The sequence below is a fragment of the Pygoscelis adeliae genome, unplaced genomic scaffold (genome assembly GCF_000699105.1).
Source record: "Pygoscelis adeliae isolate BGI_AS28 unplaced genomic scaffold, ASM69910v1 Scaffold77, whole genome shotgun sequence".
Taxonomy (NCBI): Eukaryota; Metazoa; Chordata; class Aves; order Sphenisciformes; family Spheniscidae; genus Pygoscelis; species Pygoscelis adeliae.
The window spans coordinates 338,434-364,312 of record NW_008825216.1 but is presented as its reverse complement, the minus strand read 5'-3'; the positions used below and the strand labels follow the sequence as shown (position 1 = coordinate 364,312).

Here is a 25,879-nt window from a genome sequence, read left to right as displayed (position 1 = left end):
GGTTTTTGCACTGTATGACCCACAGGATCTACATATGAAAATACGATAATATTGTATGCATGTATGCAATTATCATTCTCTTTTTTGCCAGACTGTGCTGTACATATTTAACTATATTCACTCCAAGATTTTGTTTTAGACCAAATAATATGAACTTTTCTCTTCTCTTATATGGGTCTATAGAACTCAAGCTAAAATATTGATGGAAGTATTGTACAGCAATTAATCTAATACAAAGTTTGAGACTATGATTGGTCTCCAATGTATCACAGTTTTCTTCTACATTTTAAAGACCACAATCTCAGCTTTATTTTATTCTCGATGGCTTCTTGTTTAAACAACGTTTAAGACAAAACTTAGACTTAAGTATCTTGAAGACAATAGATTTTGTTCTACCAGATATTATTTTTCTGTAAGTATTTAACACAGTTGGAACTAACAGAGCAGGATTAATAAATTATGGTATTCATATCATCAATTTCATAGTGATAAGCATCATATAATTTCAAAGCAACAAATATCTAGAGAAGATCTTGGAGCAGCTGTTGGTGATACCTACCAGGAAGACCACCTAATAGGAAGAGCAATACAGAACACAACCACCATTGTCAAAGGTGGCACATGGCAAGCAAAGTTAACTCCTTCTCTAGAATACATAATCAGACACTGTGCAATCATATTTCTTTCAAGTCATAGGTGGTATTGCTCTGCAAACTTCTAGCCTGCTATTCATTATTAGAAAAGCAACACTCCTGCTCCCCAAGCCCTTAGTTTGAAATCTAATATAATAAAATACAACTATGTACGTATCTGAATAATATACGTGTAGGTATAGGTATACATATACATACATATACACCCTTCCAGCTTGTTCTGAAGCATCTGCATGTTTGTTATATGCAATGGGACTGTGTCCTGGTTTTGGCAGGGATAGAGTTAATTTCCTTCCTAGTAGCTGGTACAGTGCTGTGGTTTGGATTTAGGATGAGAATAATGTTGATAACACACCGATGTGTTAGTTGTTGCTAGGGAATGCTTACACTAGTCAAGGACTTGTCAGCCTCCCATGCTTTACCGACTGAGAAGGAGCTGGGAGGGGGCACAGCCAGGACAGCTGACCCAAACGGGCCACAGGGATATTCCATACCATGTGACGTCATGCTCAGTACATCAGTTGGGGGAAAGCTGGCCGGGTGGGCCGCTACTCAGGGACTGGCTGGGCATCGGTCAGCGGGTGGTAAGCAACTGCACTGTGCATCACTTGCTTTTGCTATGAACCTTTGTGTAAGGCCTTTAATATGAGCGTCCATTTGCGCAAGTCAAGTACATATTGAAAAAACTTACCTGGAATCGATAAAAGGTGCCATCATCCTTTAGTGTTAGAACATGGTCTGAGATTGGAAAGAAATAGCCATGTGCTGCCATCAGTGTTCCCAAATGCAGAGCTTCCACTGTTTGAAGAAAAGAGAGATATACTTAAAAAATTAAATAATTTCTTTTCAGCAGTTTAGTTTTCTTGTCCAGATTCATCTTACCTCCTGCAGATAACCACTTGACTCTCAGTCAAGGTCCTGCCATCATGAAAGAGCTGTCTTTTTCTATGTAATGTAATGATACAACCAAAAAAAACCCTTTACTCTCCTTAATAAATGGCTATTAGATGTCCCATTTGTAGCTGCAGTTCCACTACTCACATCAGCATTAGCAGGTACCTACCACAATGTTCACTTACTTGTTTTGAAGCTGAAAACAGCTATCATTTTTACCCTGATGTTGCATCGTGCTTTTCCTCTTCAGAACAGTTTCAGATTACATGGTTAAAATAGGTGATTACAATTGCCTGATATCTTCCTCACTAGCTTTATCAGAACTACAGTAAAGGATAGTTTTCCTTAAAAGTTTCTCATTACTGGGAAAATAACAAAGGATCACAGAATCACAGAATGGTTGAGGGACCTCTGGAGGTCATCTGATCCAACCCCCATGCTCAAGCAGGGACACCTAGAGCCAGTTGCCCAGGACCATGGCTTTTGAATATCTCCAAGGAGGGACCACAATCTCTCTGGGCAACCTGTGCCAGTGCTTGGTCACCCTCACAGTAAAAAAGTGTTTCCCAATGTTCAGAGGGAACCTACTGTGTTTCAGTTTGTGCCCATTGACTCTGGTCCTGTCACTGGGCACCACTGGAAAGAGCCTGGCTCCGTCTTCTTTACACCCTCCCACCAGGTATTTATACACATAGATGAGCTTCCACCTGAGCCTTCTCCAGACTGAACAGCAGCTTTTCTCATAGGAGAGGTGCTCCAGGCCTTTAATCATCTTCACGGCCCTCTGTTGGACTCTCTCCAGTGTGTGCATGTCTCTCTTGTAGTGAGGAGTCCAGAACTGGTCACACAGAGGATGAATTCAATTCACTTTAATGAACAAAACTATAATATGTAACAGTCAGGATTATATGTGCTCCTGTATTTTCAGTGAATCACTGTCCAGTATCAGTCCCTGAAGTCTCTTACTCAGTATTGTCATTATTTGCCTAACAAGAACACAGTGTTGTAGGAAGAGAACAGCATTAGTTAGAGTCATGCTCTTGTTGCAGTTTTTAAGTCCTACTATCTCTTTACCATATTTCTTTACCAACCTTGTAACAACACAGGTACATATCCCTAAAATAGCTGCACAGCAATTTCTGTTGTAAAATTAAAAATTTCCTAGCATAACCTGCTAATATCAGTCCACAACCACTGAGGCATCCTAATTTTAAAAGATGAACCCTGGAAAGGAACATAAGGGTTTCTGAGCTATATGACAAAGCCACCAGTTACAGGAGCTGGTGCTAGAGAGGACAACACTGCTGCAGGACAACATCAGGGATGTGAAAAGGAAAACGATCAATAAAAAGGCCATATTGGACACCTAAGGAGTAAGGGAAAGGTAGGAAAGGGGAGGAAGAAAAAGACAAAGAGAAGAAAGACAGAAACAGCGAGATCTGCCTAAAAAATGAGGGATCTTTTATCTAAAATATGAATTCAGCATGAATCCAGAAAGTATGCAGAATCAGTAAGGATGAATATTTGCACTATGGAAAACACGTTACACCACCACAACATACACAGATTCATATTCATCCTCTAAAAGGAGCTCATTTGTTCCTACTGTTTGTAATTTGGCTTTCAGCAATGGCAAGCATAAATGTTGCAGCACGGATCTGTCTTGTCCTGCCTCTTTAAACCATCACTGTGGCATCTGACCAGCAGTCACAGCATCATCATGCAGAAAGAAATGCAAGTCCTAATACCTGTGTTCTTGCTAACAAACACAGAAACAGGGATTCACTTATGCTTCACCCATTATTACTTTGGATGTGAAAAGGAAACACAGGCTTATTTATTTACCCATACTTCATCAGCATCCCAGAAAACTCCCTCTTTCACCCTTTTACTCACCTGGAGACATTCACTGGTATAGGAGATAGAGGAGGTGAAATGGGACATTTTTAAGCTAACTCAAAGCCAGCAAGCATGTGAAAGGAGCAAGAAAGGGGATCCGGACAGTACTTAACTGAGAGCACATAACCCTACCAGGATTTATTTGATACCCAATAATCCTTGTGATCTCTGTGTTTGGCAAACTGGTTCCTGCTCATCCAGCAGAGCCATTATCTAAGAAAATCCAACACACCCGCTCCGGCAGTGAGCTCTCTGGCCTGCTATAAAATGCCACAATCCTGTTAACAAACCTTCTCCCAGTCGCAAGCCTACAAGAAATCTCTCTAACAGAAAGAAGGTAGTTGCTTTGCTCCTTGTGCTTGAGATGTCTGCAAATCCCCATCTGAACTTTATCCTAATTAATGTAAGTCCATATATTGTTGTTATTCATTTCTTTCAAGCCACTAATTCTATTATCCTTTGGATCAGAAATTTTGAGTCAACGCTGTCTGTAGTGCGTCATTTGCTGAGGTTCTTTTCATTTTGGTTCACTTTGTCTACCTTTTAATTTTATTAAGCTTTTCTTTGTTCTTCACACACGGCCAATTCCAAAAACTTTATTTTTGCAGGAATTATGTATCTTCGTGGAATGAGAGAAAAACAAAGGAAGAAATGTGCTGACATTTTTCAGAGAAAGGATTTCTTAGATAAGGGTGACAAGGCTTGCTAGGGAGCTCTGACACAGATGAGAACACATTCTCTTCAGATTTAGCAGAAAGTAAATAGGCTCCAGATTTTTTTCATGTTCTTCCTGGATTCTGAATTGTAATATTTTTCAAGAGCACAAGGAGCTCACATTATTCCCCTTTACCCAGCAATCTTTAGACCACACCTGGACAACTATATCCAGTTGGGAATAATATGTCCACTCCAATACAAGAAAGACATCAACAAACTTGAGTGAGTCCAGTGGAGGGTCACCAAGATGGTTGGGGCTGGAGAATGTGCCCTGTAAGGAGAGGCTGGGGGAGCTGGCCTTGCTCAGACTGAAAGAGAGAAGGTTTTGGGGGTGTCTAGCAGCACCCTTCCAATGCATATGTCCTGGTTTCAGCAGGGATAGAGTTAATTTCCTTCCTAGTAGCTGGTACAGTGCTGTGGTTTGGATTTAGGGTGAGAACAATGTTGATAACACATCGATGTTTTTAGTTGTTGCTAGGTAGTGTTTATACTAGTCAAGGACTTTCCAACTTCCCATGCTCTACCGACTGAGAAGGCTGGAGGGGCACAAGAAGCTGGGAGGGGACACAGCCAGGACAGCTGACCCAAACTGGCCAACGGGATATTCCATACCATGGGACATCATGCTCAGTATAAAAAGCTGGGAAAAGAAGAAGGAAGGGGGGGACATTTGGAGTGGTGGCGTTTGTCTTCCCAAGTAACCGTTACGCGTGAGGGAGCCCTGCTTTCCTGGAGATGGCTGAACACCTGCCTGCCCATGGGAAGTAGTGAATTAATTCCTTTGTTTTGCTTTGCTTGCGTGCGCGACTGTTGCTCTACCTATTAAACTGTTTTTATCTCAACCCACGAGTTTTCTCACTTTTACCCTTCCGATTCTCTTCCCCATCCCACGGGGGGGGGGATGAGCGAGCGGCTGCGTGGTGCTTAGTTGCCAACTGGGGTTAAACCACGACAGCGCAAAAGGAGACTACCAAATGAGGGAGCCAAGATCTTTGCTTAGTTGCATGGCAATTAAAAAAAAAAAAAAAAAAAGAGGCAATGGTACTAAACTAAACCAGGGATGGTTCTGACTTTAGCCAAGCAGCAGAAGAGGCTGCCCAGAGAGGCTATGCAGTCTGCATCCTTGGAGGGTTTCAAGACCTTGAACCGATAAAGTCCTGGACAATGTGTTTGACCTTACAGTTGACCCTGCTTTGAGAAATGGGTTGGACTAGAGTCTTCCTGAGGTCCCTCTTGACCTGAATTTTATTACAACTCTGTGACTCTAGGTGGATGAAGCAGAAGTGGAACAAGGAGCAGAAAAAAGGGATGGAGACAATTGGAGAAGAAATTATTTGAAAGCTCCTGCCAGAGCAGCCTATAATCCTGGGAAGGTTGGTTACAGTAGGAGTAAGAGCTTATATTTCTCTCACTGAGCAATGAGTCATATACGCAACTATATAGTCACTACTAGTCCTCTATGCAAAAAATGGCAAGAGCAACCTGGCCTTCTCCAGAAGCCAATTAAGGTTATTTAAGATCTGAATCGTTCCCAATAGGAGCCTATATCTCTTCTTCAGTTATGTATGGAGGCTTAAGGCGGTTTTATTCTCACCTCAGGCAATCTCATTCAGCTAGGATGAATCTATACTAACTCAATGTTAAGGTATCTTTCTGTCCCTTTAGCCATTAAGAGTTAATAAGGACATATAAACTTGTCACATCTCTTCTTGTTTCCTTCAGCTAATAGACAATTAATTTTCATTTTTTATGGCTATTAATCCAGCAACTTATTCCAGCATTGCATAAATATAAATGCACAAATATACCTTTTTAATATCAACCTAAGATCTACTGTAGCTCACACTTGGAATGTGAGCCTGTCCTGGTTTCAGCAGGGATAGAGTTAATTTCCTTCCTAGTAGCTGGTACAGTGCTGTGGTTTGGGTTTAGGATGAGAACAAAATTGATAAGGCACCGATGTTTTAGTTGTTGCTAGGTAATGCTTACACTAGCCAAGGACTTTCTAGTTTTCCATGCTCTAAGTCCTTACACTAGCCAAGGACTTTCTAGTTTTCTGTGCTGTCTGGAGTTGGACGGCTGCAGATGCACAAGAAGCTCCAGGGCAGCTGACCCAAACTGGCCAAAGGGACATTCCATACCATGTGACGTCATGCTCAGTACATAAACTGGGGAAAGCTGGCCGGGGGGGCCGCTGCTCGGGGACTGGCTGGGCATCGGTCGGCGGGTGGTGGGCAATTGTACTGTGCATCACTTGCTTTGTGTATTATTATTATTATCATATTATTATCAGTATAATTTTATTTCAATTATTAAACTGTTTTTATCTCAACCCACGAGTTTTTCTCACTTGTGCTTTTCCAATTCTCTCCCCCATCCCATCGGGAGGGGGGGGGGGGGAGCGAGCGGCTGCGTGGTGCTTGGTTGCTGACTGAGGTTAAACCACGACAGAGCCGTATCTGCTTTATTAAAAGAAAAAAAAAAGGAAAAAAATCACGCATGGTATAAGAATAAAGACATTCACTTGAAAGTCTAAAATCTTCTCCATTGGTATCATCTGACAATGGGGCAACTGCATAACCAAAGCATTATCAATAATCTTTGCACAGAGATTGAATAACCTATAAATCAAATATGGCTCAAACAGGTGAACAACATCCACAAAATTGTAACCCTGCCTCACACCAGACTGGTAGGGGACTAATGCTGCTGCTCTGCACAGCAGCAGAACTTCTGCACAGAAAGAAAACTCAGCTCTTAGGAGGTTTCTAATCTCCAAGCAAGAAGTTGTCCAGTGCATTACAGACACAACAAAGGCAACACTTTGATATACATCTCAATTTGCTAAAATCACACTGAAAAATAAATACTGTAAGAAACCAATGAAGTAGAACAGTAGGATTTAGGAAACAAAACCATGAGCTTGAAAAGGAAAATGCAGACAGCACTAGACTAGTCCTACATGCCTAAATGCCTAGAATTTCAATTCAGACAGCTTCTGCATCCCCCAGCTATTCCTGCATGAGAAGTTAGGGGATTTTCACTTGAAGAAGCACGTTTCATCTGGAAGAATGGCAGATGGAGATTAGGAACATGAAAAACGTCTATGAAGTGCATCAGTTGAGAAGAAAAAAGAAGCCTGAAGAAATGCTTTTAAATATAAAGCTTCCCGGGTAGAAAGAGTAATGTTTACACGTATTCAGAATACAAATTCAAAAAATTGGAGGAACATAGACTAAAAGCTAGAAAATAGCTTTTTTTAAATGGCAAGTGTACACAGACGCACACAGAAATGTGATATCTACTCAACTACTATTTCCCAATCTTCAGCCACAGTGTGTAAGAATAAGCAATGTAAACTACATTCTCCATTACACCCAGATAGCCTCACTGAGAAGGCATAATTCAAATTGCAGTCAACTACTATACAATGAATAAAAACTGCAGCCAGAGACATCACACAAAAAATCTGAGGGAGGCAAAGCTCATGGAGGTGTAACTGGCAGAACAAAGTAGCCTTCAGCTTCCTCTGTTCTTGACTGCTTGTTTTGGAGACATCAATTATCTGAACCGAGGTTCCAGGTATACTTCCTAGCAGTGGTACTGCTGAAAAGTGGAACAGCATATTCAAGAAACAAATTTACCCAAACCACTGTTTTAATTTTTCATAGCTAAAAGAGGACAGTGTTGCAAGTTATAACAGCTAATGGAAAAGAAACGCCTCAGGTGAAAGACAGAAATACGTCTTTATGAGCCTGTTGCATTTCAACAGGATAGGAAATATTTTATATAAATTCAAAATGTTGCTGTGGGTGTAATTTTGATTCTTAATGTATATGCTATCGCTGGGCTAAAAGCTCAGAAAAAGCTTAAAATTCCATGGTTCACTCTGCTGTTGAACTTTATTCAGCTGAGCAGGTAAAGTGAACAACACATGTACATAGATTGATTAGCAATCATTTTTGTGAGAAGTAATATTGCCCAGCCATCTGCTGTGCCATTACAAGGAGAGTGATCCTGATGGATTAAATGCTAGTCACTTTTAATATACTTTGTTATACAAGAGAGTCAGACATTTTCAACGCTTTGGGACAATGCAAACCTGACAAAATCTAAAGAATGAAAAATATACCCTGGTTGTTGAGTTTTCATTCTATTTTCTTTTTAAACATAGTGCAGTTTTCTTGTTACTGCAATAACTATTGTATGGACTGATGATAGTTCATTCACCTTAAATTGCAGGGTATGGTCATATCAGTATCCATATGGTCATATGGAACAATTTGTTTCCACAGGAGGGGATTAAAAAGGATGCATGTTCCTCATTTTTCTTTGGAATAAACATGTTTCTGTGTTTTGAAAGCCCTTAAAGGATACGTTTTCAGTGATTAGTGTGGATTTCCTTTTCCTTATGCATCTCAGGTCTTCACGTGATGTGGTCTCTATTTTTATGTTTACTCTGAAGTCCATTAAACACTTTATAGTATCATACCATTATAGTTACAGTCTCACAACAACTAAAGTGGCTTGCAGTAATCGCTGAGGGACTGAGTAAAGGAAAACAGGGTGTTTTCCAATTCTGCTCCACTTTAAAATGGCATTTTTCAGAGTCTGTTTTATGTTCTTTCGTGCAGCTCAGTCCTGGAGAAAGATTTCCTACAAGGAACGTGGCTTGGAGCATTTTGTGTCTTTAAGATTGTTATATGATGTAAGTGACAGTGAAAACCCAAACGTGCAAGTTTTTCATATACTTTTTGATACAAAAATGTCAAACAAATGAAAACCTCCCTTTCCATCAAACAACAAAGTGTTGTTATTCTGGGTTATTTGTCTGATCTAAAATCCATCAGTACTGAAGTGCATTGCTAAGCCACACGCCTGCCTGGAAAAAGAATTAATGAGTCAGAACTTCACGAGCACACATTCGTTTTAAGTGTCGAATGCCAAGACATTATCACTTACTCTCACCTCACTCCTGCTGTCATTTCTTTGCCAGTGTGAACACAAGCTGCAAAGGATTAACTTTAACTTAAAGTAATAAAATACAACTTGCTTCTCACGCTCACACAAAGCGTAGGAGAGACTCACTCTCTGGGCCTGACTGTGGCATTTAAAGAGGGGAAAATAAAACATCTAGAAAAGTTCTTGAACACCCACGTCACTATAAGCCTCTCTCTTTTGTCCCATCTGAAGGATCGATATTGCGAAGGGAGCAGCACTCAGTAAGAGTCATTTCAGGGAGGGCAAAAGAGTCAGTGAAGGAAGAGGCATTATTTACCCAAACACAGTTAAAATGAGATTCATGCTTGATTCCAAGATAACCATCACAAACCAAGTTATCTGCCACCATAGCAGCTTACCTAAATAGGTAGGATTTTGCTTTTGCTGTGTGCTAGACAGTGGCTGCTGATGCCATCAGCAGGCCAGAGGCATCAGTAGGAACATTGCTCAGCAGGTAAGGGGGAAAACCTATCAGAGATGTGCCATGAATACTCAATCTGCCCAAGGAATGGTAATGTCCACCCTTACAGTCTGAGCTGATCTATAACACAGGGTGTCACTTACACACATACCTCAAGTCCAGAGACAATGATGCATACCTGAAACATCGACTACTTTGTTCACAAAAACATCCAGCAAGCCGGGGACACACTACCGGTCTTGCCTTACATGCTCACAGGATGTGGGTGAATTGGGACTGACCTAAATGTCTGACATAACCCTGGAAAGATTTTATCCAGGCAAGATCAACAGAAGTCATGCCACCATGAAAGACTGAATGAAAGGGGAAGCTGACCTAGAGTTTCTTGAAAGAAAAAAAACCAAAGCAAAAGACCTTTCTTCACTCACAGGAGAAGAAAAAAAAGAAAAAAAAAAGAAAAAAAGAAAAAAAAAGGGAAGAAAGAAAGGAGTTACCAAATGGGAGAAAAAAAGAAGTTAGTCCTTGAAAGAGAAGTTGCATCTCACTGCTATCAATACACAAACCCTCCTCTTAAAAACTTTTAAAGTATTGTCTGTTAAATTTTTTATGTGGTTGTTTCCTGTTGGATTTCATCGGATTCACACACTACCTCCTACTAAAGCTTGGCTTTTATTCTCTTAATAAAATTGTATCTTGAAAGGCAGACCCCTGAGACCTCAAAATGTAATGACCTGAGGTGAGCACCATAGCTTTCCTGTTGACACAAAAAAAAAAAGGGGGGCGGGAGTTTGAACTTGAGGTTTCATGAGGCAGACAAATGGGGAGTGAGGTGCTGGCATTGAGCAGTGCTATAACTTCACCTCTCAAATATTCGTTTGGTGTGTTTGTTTGGCATACTGGAATCATGCAGCTACAGAGGGTGGAAGAAATCCATCCAATCTGCAAGCAGTGGGTAGACTTAACTACCAGGGAAAACAGAACACGGCACAATTTGGTCACTAGATAACCAGTTCATTCAGCACACGGTGATGAAAAGTGGCCTGAATGTGTTTAAAATTGCCTTTACTTTCCCTGTCATCTCTCTCCTCAATTTTTTAAAGTACTTACCAATATCACACCAGCAATCAGGCCTTCCAATGGTGGAATTTAACTCTGTACCTACCAACCCAAGTCAGCATTTATAAAACAGTTCTTCTAATTTCACTATTACTACTCTTGAATTTTTCTATTTTCAATTTTGCAGACATCACAGACTATTTGCTATTTTATTACTGATATATCTTGTCTCTTTAAATTGAAATGACAGAAGGATGATATCCAGACTCCTTTGAAGTACGGGTTTCCTGTTTTTCCCACTGGCACTTCCCTGAAACTGCAACTTTTTAGTTTGAGCTTTGATTCCCATGCTTCTTCAGGGCAAAATACAGAAAATCAAAACCTGTGTGTTGTTTTCCCTAATGACAGTCTGAACTTGTCTTCATAAGATATTTCCTAACACTTCACTCATTCCCCCCTCCAGTATGAAACTCTGTGCTAATATATAATAGTGTCATATGTGCACCCTTCTGAGCCAACCTGCTAAAGACAAAATAAGAAAATATTTACAAAAAAACCCCATTACTGCAAATACTGTACTTTTGAAAATCCTCTCAGATGAAATCTTGTTCCACAATTTCAAGCATCCGTAGAAGATCCAAAATATTGGACATAGACTACTTCTACTCAGTAGTAGAATTATTATGCTATTATTTCAGGTTTTCTTATATACTGCTTGCCAGTTGCCACTAGTACACCAGATCTTCCTACTTTCTTCTCCTCCAGTGGCTGGGTCTGCAGATGTGTGATCAAATTGTTTGGCTGCAAACGTGCAGAGGGGAACTATGTGATACATACTCCACGGCACATGACACCCAAGAATTTGTGCAAGTGAGCGTCAGCCAGGAAATGTATTTTACATCATGGTTCCCTCAGGCATGGTGCCCTGTACGACGGCACCCTTCCCTGGCCGCAGTACAGCGTCACTGCTTCTCCCTTTCTTTGTCACACTTAAGGCAAGGCACAGCTAGCCGCCTGCCAACTCCCCTCTCAGTCAGCTGTGTTCGGACATCGCAGGCACAGGAGCAGTTACACCAGCACACTCCAAGCATATGATCAATAGGCACTGCCACAGCCAGGTATATGTCTGGGGTGGGGTTTCAATGGTGGAGACCCGTGTTTAAGGCTTGGCAGATCCAGGGCATGTGAATAACTGGTGTGGTTGATGCATCGCTTGGATTTGTGGCCAGCAAATAGCAAGAGTGGGCACAGGCTTTTCCAGTGCACAAAATATTTGTTCCCGAAGGAACTACAGAAGATAGTATTGCTGAATCAGAGGGAAGTCAGCTAATGCGGAGTTTCTGAAGCTAGGTGAGGGTAAGCAATAGGTAGCACTAAACTCTTGCTATGATTACTGCTGGTTAAGATGAATCATGACAATTTTAGTCTCTAAGTCTTTTTTGATATCAATTGCTACTACATCAACCATTAATTTTGTATCATTGTTACGCATTGCTGTCATAATCACAGAACACCCACTTATGACCAGGCAGTTCAGATAATACAAAGAACATGCAGCAGCAGCAGCAGCTAGAAAAATAACTGCCTCTTTCACTGCACTCAATACAGTAAAGAAGAATACAATCCTCTTTATAACAATTTTCATACCTCTAGCAAACTGAGAGCATAAAATGCTGAAAATAACGTATTTCTTTCAATGGGAAGAATGCTGTGCTTTTAAAGTCCTGCAGGAGTTAAACGCTTTATAAGTAAATTGGTATGATTGAGACACATATCAGGGAAAAATACCATCAAAGTTCAGGCAAGGTAAGAACAAAGAGTGTGGAGGTAGCTTTCCAGAGAATAACATAGGAATGCGATTCCCCATGTGATCAGATACAGTTATCTGGGATGCATATATACAAAAAAACCAAGGCAGTTATTACAAACAGGATGACTTTTAGAGAGTTCTCTTCCTCCATTATTTATAATTCATTTATTTGACTGGCAAGTAAAATATATTTCACTGTCCACATCAAAATGAAGGATGAGAGAGTAAACTTTCCAGATGTTGCAAAACTCCATTTTACACCATCACATGTTCCTATTGTCATAACCCCCCCCTCCCCCCAGTGCTCCCTTCTCCCCGTTGCACAGGATTTACACAGATAATTGTAGAGAACTGTCAGTTCAGCCAGATAAACTCTGCTATTAAAAATACAGAAATACTGACAGACACTAACTAGCAAAAATAGCTCAATGAAAACCCTTTCATAAGGGCCTTTTTTTCCCCACAAAAAGAGAAGAGGTCTCAGTGAATGACCTATTTCTTCTCTAGTGGCAGAATCTAAATGTAGAAGGAAGAGATAGCACTGATGACAACAGCAGCAAAAACTATCAAAGACTTTAAAATAAATTGATAAAATGAACAAAAGCATATAGCTGGCTCAACATAAAGGTCACTCTGTGTTTTAAGGAAGTCAAATATTAAATTGCTGAACTGTTAGCCGTAGTGTGCAATTTATCATTTAAATCACCCTCAGTACTAAAGGAAAAAAAGCTGGAAAATGCGTCCTCAGTTTTAGAAAGACATCCAGGGGAAATCTGGGGAAAAGAGATTAATACAACAAATGCCCATGATGAATACAACAGACAACATGATAGGAACTATAATAAAGGGTAGAATGAGTAAAAATAAAGATAAATGCGACAGAAAAGAAAAGACTCAGCACTACTTTTGTTGGTGGATGCAATGTCTCACAACTCTGTGAGTGTTCCTATGTGGAATTAGTGAACATATAAGGTCATGAAAATCTGGTTAACATATTATTTTGGATTTCCAGGGGGATCTTGGCATGATTCCCCCAAATGTTTTATAAACTAGTTAAGAGGATCTGGGATAGAAAGTAATGGGAAAAGCAATAGGTAGAAAGATGGGAATAAAGGTCAGGCACAGTAGAGCACTGAAGGGGGGTAACCACTGTAGCTGTGTTTAGTAGATCCTGAACTGTTCAGTATCATCCTAAATTATCTACAGAAGGGTGTGACTGATGATATAGCAAAATTTGCTGAAAGTATATCATTACCGAGGTAAGTAAAAAGTGAGTTGTGAGGAGATGTAGAAGGACTTCAGGGTACTGATTCACTAGACAATACAACAGCAGATGGAACTGAATTTGGATAAATGCTAAACATTTGAAATACAAACCCTCCCTCCCCAAGTTCACATGCCCAGGAAGTGGCTGCAAGTTACCTGCTGCTGCTCGAGAAAAACTAGAGTCACTATAAATGATTCTGTGAAAATGTCTTCTCAAATCTCAAACAGAACATAACGAATTATTAGGAAAGAAATAGAAAACACACCAGAAGACATTGGTAGTATACAGCACAGCACACCCACATCATAAATTCCGAGCAGAGTTCTGGTCATTTCAGCTCAAACTAGATATATATTTAAAAAACACAGGAAGAAGGAGGATAAGGATTGTAAGAGATCTATGAAGGCTTCCATACAACAAGAGATATCACAAATGAGAAAGCGGACCACGGAGGACAGCCATTATAGCAGTCTATAAAACCATGACTAGACAAGAGAAGGTGAATGAATAAGGAATAATAATTTGCTACTTTTCAGAACCCAAGAACTTGGAGTCAACCCATGTGATTATCAGACCCTTCAAAACAAAAAAATACATCTATAATAGCTGATCAACCTGTGTTACTTATTGTCATGGGGTGTTGTAAAAGCAATGGAAGAAAGGTCATCTGGGAAGTATTAAACAAGAAACTGGAAACACCTGCAGGTCAGGGGATTCCCTAAGGTTCAGATTGTCGGGAGCTGGACAGGCAAAGCAAGGGACCACTACACCACCTTTCTCCTATGGTGCAAGTCTCTTCCTAAGCATTTGTGACTGACCACTGCCAGAAACAACTTACGGTCCAGATGGTCTGACTGCAGCTTTGTCTGTCTTACGTTCTTACTGACGTTGTACAAAATGCACTTAATTTCTAGTATTTTGGAGCATGCATTGGATATAAACTAATTTTCATTGCTACCTACGTTTTTTCTTGCTGTACAGAAGATTTTTTGCTTGCTAATTGAAAAAAAACCCAAACAACTAACCACTATTATGTTTAACTGCCCTTGGTGTGCTGAGTCTCTTTTAATATTAAATTTGAAATTGCAGTGTATTTATTGGTTAATTGCTCTTTCTGGACATAGTTTTGGCATGTCGGAATATCTTCTAAATGTACCATGCAGAAACTTAAATACACCTTTTCACTTCTAATTTATTCTCAGTCAACCATCATTACTATGGTAAAAGTTATTGTGGATAGATGAATTACTTCTGATCTATTTCTTGTAGACATAAGTTTTCATCTGCTTCAGATAGTTCAGAGCATATATTTGCAAAAGTTCATTAACGTGAACTTTAAACCCCTGGGAATTTACAGTTGAAACTCTCTAGAGAGTTGTCTGTACATTTAATTTTATTATGCAGTTATAGTTGCGGTCACTATTACTAAAATTCACGTCAGGTTTAGCTGTGAAACTGTAAATCCCCATCCCTAACTTCCTCAAACCAGCCTACTTGAAAATATCCTCAAGATAGGTGACAAATATATGAAGCCACCTTAAGAAATAACAGTTTTCACTTATGTTATAAAGAAAAAAAATCAACCATTTATTATTCCTCTGAAAGACCTTAACCAAAACATTTAAACTTTATTTATCCCACAGTTACTATGATATAGTAGTTGCTTATTACCTTTTTGCTTTATTTCACGCTAGTGATTATATTTGAAGATGTAAATAATTCCACAATTTCCAGATGCAAATATTCCACATTTATAGTTCTTTGTAACCTTTCTAATACGCTAAAAGCTATTAAAAGGTTAAGTTTTCCAGTTTATCTAAAGTATTACCTTAAAGTAGACATTAATTAAGAAGCCAACTTTCAAGAGCAAGTGTAAATTACTTGTTATAATTTCTGCATGCCTAACTGAGGTGAATAGAGTTTTTATGGTTTGGATATTTTTTTTAATGAATTTGAGGTTCAACTTTAGTGAGAACAGTAATTTTTTAGCACATATAAGAATTAGATTATATTGTCACTAGGTAGTTTATAGTTTGTGGATCCAAGTGTTCTGAAGCCAAATGAGGTCTTGCAGCATGGCTTGTGTCACCCACCCTGCCACACAAACAGTGAAAACCCCGAAAATTTGTGAAATTTGAGTAGGTGACTGAATGCAACCAGTGAAATTAGAAGACAGGAGAAACATTAAAGGGAGAACATCTGAATGGAGAAGAACATATGATTTAGAGCCAACCAGCAGCTGTAAGCAAATGAGGACCAGAGGATATTCTATGCAGTAAAATTGGGGAATGAACCATGGAGGTAAAAAAGGGAGAGGGGAGGGGAGGGGAGGGAAAAAGGAAGAAAAAGAGGGAAGGGAATATTGAAAAATGAGAGAGCACCTAGGAAATATTAATCTGTCCAAGACAAAATGGCAGGCAATGTCCTTTGCATAGTAAACTAGAGCACCCAGCAGTTCAATTACTCTTGAATAGTCACTATGCTCCTGTGTGGACAGCAGTATTTCTCTACATGTGCTATGGGAAAACTGAAAACCCTCTTAAGGACAATTAGTAACAAAATCAAGAAAAGGCCTTACATTAACCTTCCAGTCATTAAATACTACATACAACATGTAAATATCAAAACATTTCTGTTTACTTGACTATAAATAGCTGCAGCAGCTGTTGGCAAGATGAAATAGGATTTCAACTACTTTCATTCAATTAACTTGTCCAGATTTAAAATCTCGCTTCCACCTACTTGCACTTTCCATTACTATATAACACAGTTCTCTGGGAAACAAGGAAGCAGAAAGCTAATGAAGTCTCTAGACAATTATTTAGCTGCTTTTAATTAATTATGCCAGTATGAATTGGGAATTAGTAAATGTTCTTCCTCTCAAACCTCCAAAACTTGGTACGATCCCAAAGGTTCAGAAAGAGGCTGTCAAACAGTAAGAAAAGCACAACAATTCCTAGTGACTTTAGTAAAAATGAGATCAAATATTTTATTAGGAAGGTCATTATAATTTCATTTATGCAATTAATTAATGAGTTTTATTTCTAAAAGTTAGCAGAGTTCTCCCTAAAAGAGCATACCTTTTCTACGATTCTTCAGTTGTACTTTTGTCCTTAGCTAAGTCAATAAATATATGTTTTATTGTTATTAACAAAGACGGTAACCTAATAGTCTCTGACCATGCTGAATAATCAAAAAGTGGCAGCTGCTAGCATGGAGAGTTACAATGCAAGCAGACAAGATGGGGAACAGATAATATTTTTGAATCAGCAGGATTTGGTATCCGAAGCCAGTTATTTTGAAAATCTGATGCATCAGTAGGAAGTTAATATGGGCCTTACATACATTTGCCTTACGCTGAGATATTGGTTCCACATTGTCCTGGTTTCGGCAGGGATAGAGTTAATTTTCTTCCTAGTAGCTGGTACAGTGCTGTGGTTTGGATTTAGGATGAGAACAAAGTTGATAACGCACCGATGTTTTAGTCGTTGCTAGGGAATGCTTACACTAGCCAAGGACTTGTCAGGCTCCCATGCTTTACCAACTGAGAAGGCTGGAGGTGCACAAGGAGCTGGGAGGGGGCACAGCCAGGACAGCTGACCCAAACTGGCCAAAGGTACATTCCATACCGTATGACATCATGCTCAGTACATAAACTGGGGGAAAGCTGGCCGGGGGGGCCGCTGCTCGGGGACTGGCTGGGCATCGGTCAGCGGGTGGTGAGCAATTGCACTGTGCATCACTTGCTTTGTACATTATTACTATTATTATTATTATTACATTATTATTATTTTATTTCAATTATTAAACTGTTTTTATCTCAACCCACGAGTTTTTCTCACTTGTGCTCTTTCGATTCTCTCCCCCATCCCACTGGGGGGCGGGGACTGAGCGAGCAGCTGCGTGGTGCTCAGTCGCCGACTGAGGTTAAACCACGACACACATTCTGAGCGATGGCATCAAGGAAAGATTGGTACAACACCCGGAAGGAGATACCCAGTTTAGGAACATCAGTTCCTTAGAAGAACAATGTGGAGAATTTTTAATGAAAACTAAGGAACAAAAATTGCCCGATTTGGGATTTGATTCTAAAAACTGATTATAAAGCTTTCCAGACTTTATACATCACCGGGGAGAAGCCAGTATCAGTTTTGAATAGCTCATCTTATACATACCTTTATGATGAAGCTGTGTACTTCGAGGTAACTTCATGGCTAAAGATTTCAATTGTGTAATTTAGATTTCTTATAGCCTAATTTGTTCTGTGACAGAAAGGATGAAATATATTCCTTCAATTGTTGCAACAGAGCATCTGAATTTCTTTCCAATGAAATTACTTGAAATTACTGCTTACCGATTTTTCAGCTTCTATTATCTGGATCTGGTAATAGTTTTAGCATTAACTTTTTATCTGAGTAGGCTTCTTCAGACTTATTTTTCTAATTGGTATTTTGTATTCTATTCAGTACTTCTTTCTTACTCTTCGCTCAATAAGACTCTCAAAGACCTCAGTGAAATAAAGCCCATACTACCTACTGAATTCTAAAGAAAATGCCAATTGCTGGTTTGTTTCAGTTTTCAAAATCTAACTGGGTATCAGACACTTATTATAAACTAACTTTTGGACTTTAGCCTGAGATATAGCGTAAAGGCCATGTTACACCTAATCCTATTTTGAAAGGCATCTGGTTAAATCTTGTTTCTTTTGGAGTTGATGAGAAAACCTCCAGCCTTCCGTGGGGTTGGAATTTCACCTTTAATGATTAAAACAAAGGACGAAGGAGTGGATGTCATGTGAAGGTATTATACTTACCACTGAAAATAATTCTGAGTAGAATTTGGAGACTTTAATATTAAAGGCATGAATTATTTCTTATTAAAAATAAATAGCTTTGAAGACATTACCATGGAATCAGGGCTAGTATTAAGAAAAAAATTTAGAAACTCAGTTGAAGGTTTGTTTTTAACTAGAAGTAAGCAAACAAAACATCAGTAGAGTTCTGCTTTATATAGGAAATGTGTATGACACACAAGTTATAGTCGAATCATAGAATGGTTTGGGTTGGAAGGGACCTTAAAGATCATCTAGTTCCAACCCCCCTGCTGTGGGCAGGGATACCTTCCACTAGATCAGGTTGCTCAAAGCCTAATTAGAACCAAAAGAGATCTATTTTGAATTAGTATGCTATTGACAATAGCAAACAGGTTGGTCACAGGAACAATGTTACAGAACATGTATATTTTGTCATACCAATAGCAGTAATGTCATTTTATTAGAAGGAAGCAAATTCCATACTTGTGATCTTTACCCATTACTCCAATATGGACATTCATTTACAAATTAAACAGATACAATTCATTAATATTTTATAGGTAATTCAAAAGTTTATAAAATTACTTTAATGATAAATAGGATTAGGTGTCTAGACTAGACCTATTTTTTACCTGGCTAATATAACCTATTATATTGATAAACATCTTAAGATAATATCTTTCACTGTTTATTAAGTGGTTTCTAAAGGGATTTTCAGAGTTTATGATGTCGTATTATACATAAATCCTGCTATATACAAGCATGGTGTATTAATTACTAGGATGAAAAAACAAACTATTTTATATAGTATCTTGTAAAATAATGCCACCTTAGGGCAACCAAAGAGGAGGAATTTTATTTAGATATGCTTAGCATGATGAAACAGGTTGTGATAGTTTGCCCTATCTGCCTATGTAAAGGAAGTGGTTTGTCGCCGATACCATGAACTCTTTGTGTCTCTACCAGCCACAAACTCCATTTCTTCCCTGCAAGTGTAAAAAACTGTTCATTTTTAACCAGCTGCCACACTACTAAACATATCAGAAGAAATTACTGCTCCTTGAAAGGAAATTGGAAGTGAGTACTTATGTAGCCTACCACCTATCTGCAAGCAGGAAAATAAACTGGCCAACCTAGGAACATGTTCATCACCTTCAAGAATGACTACATGGAAATGAGGCTGCTCAAACAGTACCAGCACATATGTAGAGTGAAAGCTCACTCCAGGCTGGCTCTGCTGCTCTCTGTGCTCTTGGGAGACACTCCTAACACGTGCAGTCTACACAGGGTAACAGATTATACCAAACTGGAAAAAGCTTCAGTGGAAAAACATGAAATCCATTAAATCTGATTTATCCTGTCACAATTGAATTACAGGCAATGCACCTCTGTCCACCATTTCCAAAATCTATCTAAAGGCTTTGGGCAAACAAAATAACCTCTGCACATGAACATTTACCACTGCAGTCCTGAAACCGCAGCAGTGGCTAGAAGCCCCTGGTTGCCACACACAAGTACGTGCCACCCATGCCACACATAACTAAAGGAAAACTGACCCATACTTTTTTATTTTGCCTGAGTATCACAACATTAATACTATTGGTACTAAAGAAGTGTCTGTAAATTTTGACATTTTCTATTCCCAAGCAGGATTTGAGTTTTAATTTCTGTTCATCTGAAATTAAAGTCATTATCCCACTTAAATATTACAGGACCTGACAAGCTCAGATCAAATTCACCCAGTAGAAGGAAGTTAGAATGTTATTTACACTAGACTTGATGAAGGTTCATGAGGTTTGCCTTATTGAACAAAATGTGCCCAAGTTTCTGTTAGACATATGAAAAAATGAGTGTCTCGGTGTTCCTGGGTTCCTCGTATGAGGGTTATGGTATGTGTGCAGGCAGTGTAAATTACTTTTATCAGCATTTTTTTTTTAGTGAAGCTGATAAATGGGATGCATTCTACTCTTGCTGTATTTCCACAAGTTTTGATTAATGCAAAGACTGCAAACATAAGCATGACCTTTCCATTCCCTTCTTTCTTCCTTTTCATAAGAGGCTCTTTTCTCCATTAGCAAACTCTGGAAGAACCTCCCCTTCACTTGCAGCTGTCTGGCACTGTCTCCCAAACGGCAGTCATTTAGAACATCTCGTCTGGCTCCTGCTCTTTGCTGCTACCTTACTGCATATGCATGGGGAAAGGGGCAGAAATAACTTAGAGCAGACCAATTTTTCAAGTACGCTTTCATAAACTCAAATAAAAACCCTAATATTTTTCCTCTAAGTTTTTAGAGCAAGTACTGTGTATTATCAAGGTCATTATTAATACCGCAGCTGCTACAGAGAGGTTTTAGTACAAAGCAAAGGAGGGAAAGGTGGAAGAAACACAAATGGATGTTGTGCTACTGAGTCCTCCCTTTTTACTGCGCTGGATCAGTGCACAGTTTACATGGCTGCTGGTGGGCATCTAGTTATAAATTAGCTACATCAGTTAAGTGAAAAGACTATTAATGGCAAGAACTGAAGTTGAAAAATCACAGGAGGGTGTCTATTTCAAGGTACAGTCTTGTTTTATAACTTACAAAGTTTGATTTAGTCATATATATTTGACTTTAGTGTAATTCTTGATGTCCAAGAGCAGTAGCAAACTCCTCCAACAGACCGCCAGAATGAGCGGGACCAAGGCAATCTGAATGCAAAGGCTGCGCATTCTGGAGCTGGCTGCAGTACTGTGGCTCTGCTGGAGTAACCGTCCAATAATGAAGTGCCTTCAGCCAAACTCAATTGGCTTTGCAGATATGAGTAAATTAAATAAGCAACACTCAGGAGTAAAGGTACTGTGAAGGAACAAGGGGATGATGGCTATCCATATTATCAACTCTTAAAGGCTCTTTCTGGGCCACCTAGATAGAAATTCTTCATGGGCTGACTTAAGGATGAAATGCGTGTTTGTGAATGACACACATTTCATTATGAAAATACGTGAAAACTGACACTGTTTTTTCTCCTTAAAGAGACAACAGCATGATTTACCTTTAGTATGTCGGAATGCTAGGGAATAGAGAAATCAAGTGTCTGCCCAAAGGGCGTCAAAGAAATCAATGCAAGAACCAAGTACAGAATTAGTCTCTTGGCAATTTCAGCTGACACCTTTAAATCAGCTCATCTACCCTTTTTGTTCTATTTTTTCCCCTAAGGATTAAAAGGACTTCAGTCTCTAGTGTGGTCAGTCTGGTACATTTCATGGCGCTAATTATCACTTAAAAAAAAGAAAAACACAATGTAGAAAAACAGAGTAGATTTTCCGCATTAAGAGTAATTGGCACCATCAGTGAAGAGTCAGCACTTACCCTGTAATGGTCAATTCAACAAACACATGTCTAAGTGCCAAACCACAAGCCCTTACAATTCTGTAAACTCAGTTAATTGCTTCTTTTCGGGTTGAGATCAGGCTTATTTTTATGACTGAATTAAACTTCCACATTAAAAATAACTTAGATAATTTCTGTTCCTTAAAATTTTACAGATGAGTTGTAGGCTGAAACACAAACATTTTTTAAGTACATATTGAAAAGCAAACAATGTAACAGCAACTGTACATTGCGCACAGCTATTCTGGGCACAAGTTCTACTCTGTTCCACTGAAATAATTTCAAATCTGGTACAATTTAGCAGAATCCACCCATCATCTCCAGTTTATTTTCTTGATGGAGATTTACTGCAGCAAGCCAAAATCTTTCAAATCTTCCACAGAAAATGATTTTCCATTTATGAAAAATGTGCAGGGTTTTTTTTGACTGGCAATTTATACTTGCAACTATTTTTTACTAGAAATTGCTGTTTCCCAATAATAGCTTTGCACTTATTAATGCAGTGGAAGCAGATGTTGCTGCCAGACCTTCTCCCGCCTTTTGTTCTCCCACTAGCCATAAAGCAGCCTTCTTCATTCCCACTTAAATGGTATTGGAGTTGTATTCCCTATGTGAAACAAAGGAAAAAAATTGCACTACAAAATGTGACTTTGGTTGGTTTTTTTTTTAATGTACAGTAGTGCCACTTCCTTCTTACTAGTTCTTTATTTTACTAAAGAACAAGTACATTGAAGGAGTTAGGTGTTTTCACCCTGGAAAACAGAAGTCTCGGGGGGGCCTCATCATTTTTCCAGTACTTAAAGGGCAGCTACAAAGAGGACAGAGGCTCTCTTCACAAGGAGTCACATGGAGAGGACAAGGGGCAACGGGCAGCAGTTGCACAGGGAGAGGTTTCATCTTGATACAAGAAAGAAATTTTTTACAGTGACAACAATCAATCACTGGAACAATCTCCACAGGGACGTGGTGGAGTCCGCATCACTTGAGGTGTTCAAGATGCAACTGGAAAGGGTGCTAGATAATCTCATCTAGGCTCCCTTTCCCATGAAAGGTTGGACCAGATGATCTTTCGAGGTTCCTTCTAACCTGGGCTGTTCTATGATTCTGTTAATCTCTCTCCTTCCCCTTAAATCACAATTTGCATGCCTTGCTCGCACGAGTAGTTCACAGCACTGGAAGATGAGGTGTGCAAATAGTCCTTAAATTTTTCTGAACAGAGTAGAATATACTCTTAAAATTTGTGAACCAAGGTCTACTTTATGTTGCTCTCACAGGTATGTTGCTGATATCAGAATTAGACGGAGATGATAACTTTCAGTGCAAACCCAGGCATTATTTATTTCTGCATCACAAAATTGCATAGCTTCACAAAAGCTTTATAACAGGACCCTATGGGGGAGTTTTAAAAGACAGACATAGTAAAACCCTGACACACTGGTGAAAAGTGGACAGAAGATATTGGAAACCCAAATTATGGTGACAACAGTTCACAGAAATTTAGGGCTTTTCCACAAGAAGTTCTAGACTGTCTTGTCAAGAACTAGAACAAAAAGTCACACACTTAAAAGATTTTACAAAACAGAGTCTTTTCAGAAGTTTTGTCATGTGAATAGCTCTTGCTCACCATCGTCAGGTTCACTGCTATCTGGCAATTCTGAGCACTACCCAAAGGCAGCATTTAGGGCGATCTGCTTTCTGAAGATTTGCATCCAGCCAGCTCCAGACAGTTGACTTTGGACTAGGACTGACATGCATAAGACATTTTTGTCATTGTGGGTAGTTTTTTCCACCCATGCAATCTGAGAGGATAAAACCCATCTTAAATTAAATTACTGTGGTGTTCTGGTTACATATGTTAGTAGTTTGTGTGTTTGTTTAATTTTAATTGGATATCAACATAGGGAACCATGTTTTCCATTTAGTTTAAGGTTTCTTCTATTCCAAATTTCGCAACAACCAGATAATCTGAATGACAGCCTATCCCAGTATTGCAATTCTGGTTTGACAAATAAAATTTAAGCTTCCGTATCAAATAAACATAGAATGGCAATCTTTCAAACTCTGATAAATATAGATAGGTGAGTGTTTTGTAGCTGACAACTGAGAAATACAATATCACACATAGGTTTCTTGCAACCTCCACTTTATCTTCAGGAAGCAAACATATGACACTCTGTGTAAAGATACATAAAACTTGAAGCAATTAGTGATCTCTTTCACATAACATATCGATAAGTTGTGAACTGGCTGCTTCCAAATATCGAATTAGGTATTTATAATAGTTCCTCATTATTCAAGTCACAATTTTAAATACAGTGATTTTACTTTTTGCTGGAATTCCACAATGATCATATTTTCATTTCTAATATGACAGAAAAACACATTTTTTAAATTAAAAAAAAATAAATCCATTCCCAAAAGTCTGAAACAGAGAGAGGAAAAATAAGTATTTTTGATCATGCTTTAAAGAAGGAAGATTATCTTTCCCCTAACCAAAAGATAATACGAAGTTCCACAGAATATTTTATTTCTGCCATTCAACATTTTCTACTAGAAATCATTGCTTTCTGGAAAATTTCAGATCATGTAGCAAGATTCCTGTAAATCAGGGAAATAAATATCAGATACACACCAAACTGCATTTGCTGCTGGCCGCACAAGAAACCTGTGGCAGAGCTTGGAACCAAAACTTTACTTCTACGTTCCAACCCAGCTGATGGAGCAATGAACTGTTCTTCCTCACCACACTGATTTTATTTACAGTTCACTTTCCATTTAAGATGCTATAAAAGTGTCCAAACTTAAGAATAGAAATGCAGCTCTCAGTAACAGTACAAGAGCGTACTTTATTAATTCTATTTAATTTTTATATATTGAAAAATTCTGTTAAGAAAACAGCACGTGTTTAACGAACTATTTAGCATGACACCAAAAATTCCTCATGGAGTAGAACTTAAACTCATTTTCTACTAATTAAAGCAGCTATCATTTTCATTCTTGGCCATCATCTTGTTTCCTGGTACATGCTCCATAAAATGGAGAAAATGGAGAACCAAAATCCTCAGATTCTTAGCAAAGGTTTCTAAGGTTTGATGCTGTCTGTTTCGCTATTGAAATTATACTGGACAAATGCTGCCTGGCCACCCCCACTGCAACAGAAGACAAAGTTAGGTCCAATAATTTAAAAAGACAAACTAGCATTTTCAGACATGAAAAAAAGAGAAATTACCTGGGTCTTCTATAGATAAATTCTTCGTTAACCATTGAACAATGTCTGAACCTAGGAACAAAACAACAGGCATTTTTAGATTAGTAAGTTTTCTCTTCCTATTATTCAGTTCCCTAGGCCAATTAATATTGTTCTACCATGTAAAAGAGATCTACAGTTTTTGCTCAGTTTGTCTAGAAAAAACTAGACCATTCTATTTTTTTTTAGTTTCTCTTTTTTCAGTTTATCTTTTTTTAGTTTTCTTTTAGCAATGAAACATACCACTCACTTCTTTCTTTAGGCCAAGACTCATAAAATGTAATAGAAGTGCATTAAAGGTACGATAATAGCCTGCATTTCAAAAATTACATTACTGCAAAATTTACATAGAAAAACAAACACTTTATTAAGTTAATACTAAGTTTTCCCCACCTTCCAAATTAATTTACAGATGAAGCCTAGAAAATGTAAATGCAACACACATTGTGTTTATGCAAAATATAGAGTATATGCTGCAGGCCATGCTGGAGGCTTAAAAACCTCCTTGGGACTGATACATGGTGTTATGAGCTCCTCTTAGGAGCTGCAGCTTGTGTTCAACTTTGCCTTCTGATTTTTTTATCTTTAACTATCACTTCTGCTGTAGTGACTTTCAACCCATTCCGCTGGCTACCAGTAAAAGCATATTCAATTACATAAACGTGTACTACCAATGTTTCAAACTCCACCTCGTGGCTAAGCTCTTGACAGAATTCATTTTTCCCCTGGT

At 38.7% G+C, this 25,879-nt stretch overlaps 1 protein-coding gene across 4 annotated transcripts in view; it reads right to left on the bottom strand.

Moving 5' to 3' along the window:
• The window catches only part of RGS7 (regulator of G-protein signaling 7), a 264,344-nt gene that overhangs the window by 86,835 nt on the left and 151,630 nt on the right, over positions 1 to 25,879 (bottom strand). For 3 of the 4 annotated variants that reach the window (XM_009329150.1, XM_009329151.1, XM_009329152.1), the window contains exons 3-4: positions 25,132 to 25,182; positions 1,345 to 1,451 (exon numbers count right to left, since the gene is read on the bottom strand). In XM_009329150.1, coding sequence (XP_009327425.1) covers positions 1,345 to 1,451; positions 25,132 to 25,182 — 158 coding nt within the window. The remainder of the gene's footprint in view (positions 1 to 1,344; positions 1,452 to 25,131; positions 25,183 to 25,879) is intronic. The other variant, XM_009329153.1, reaches the window with a different exon arrangement.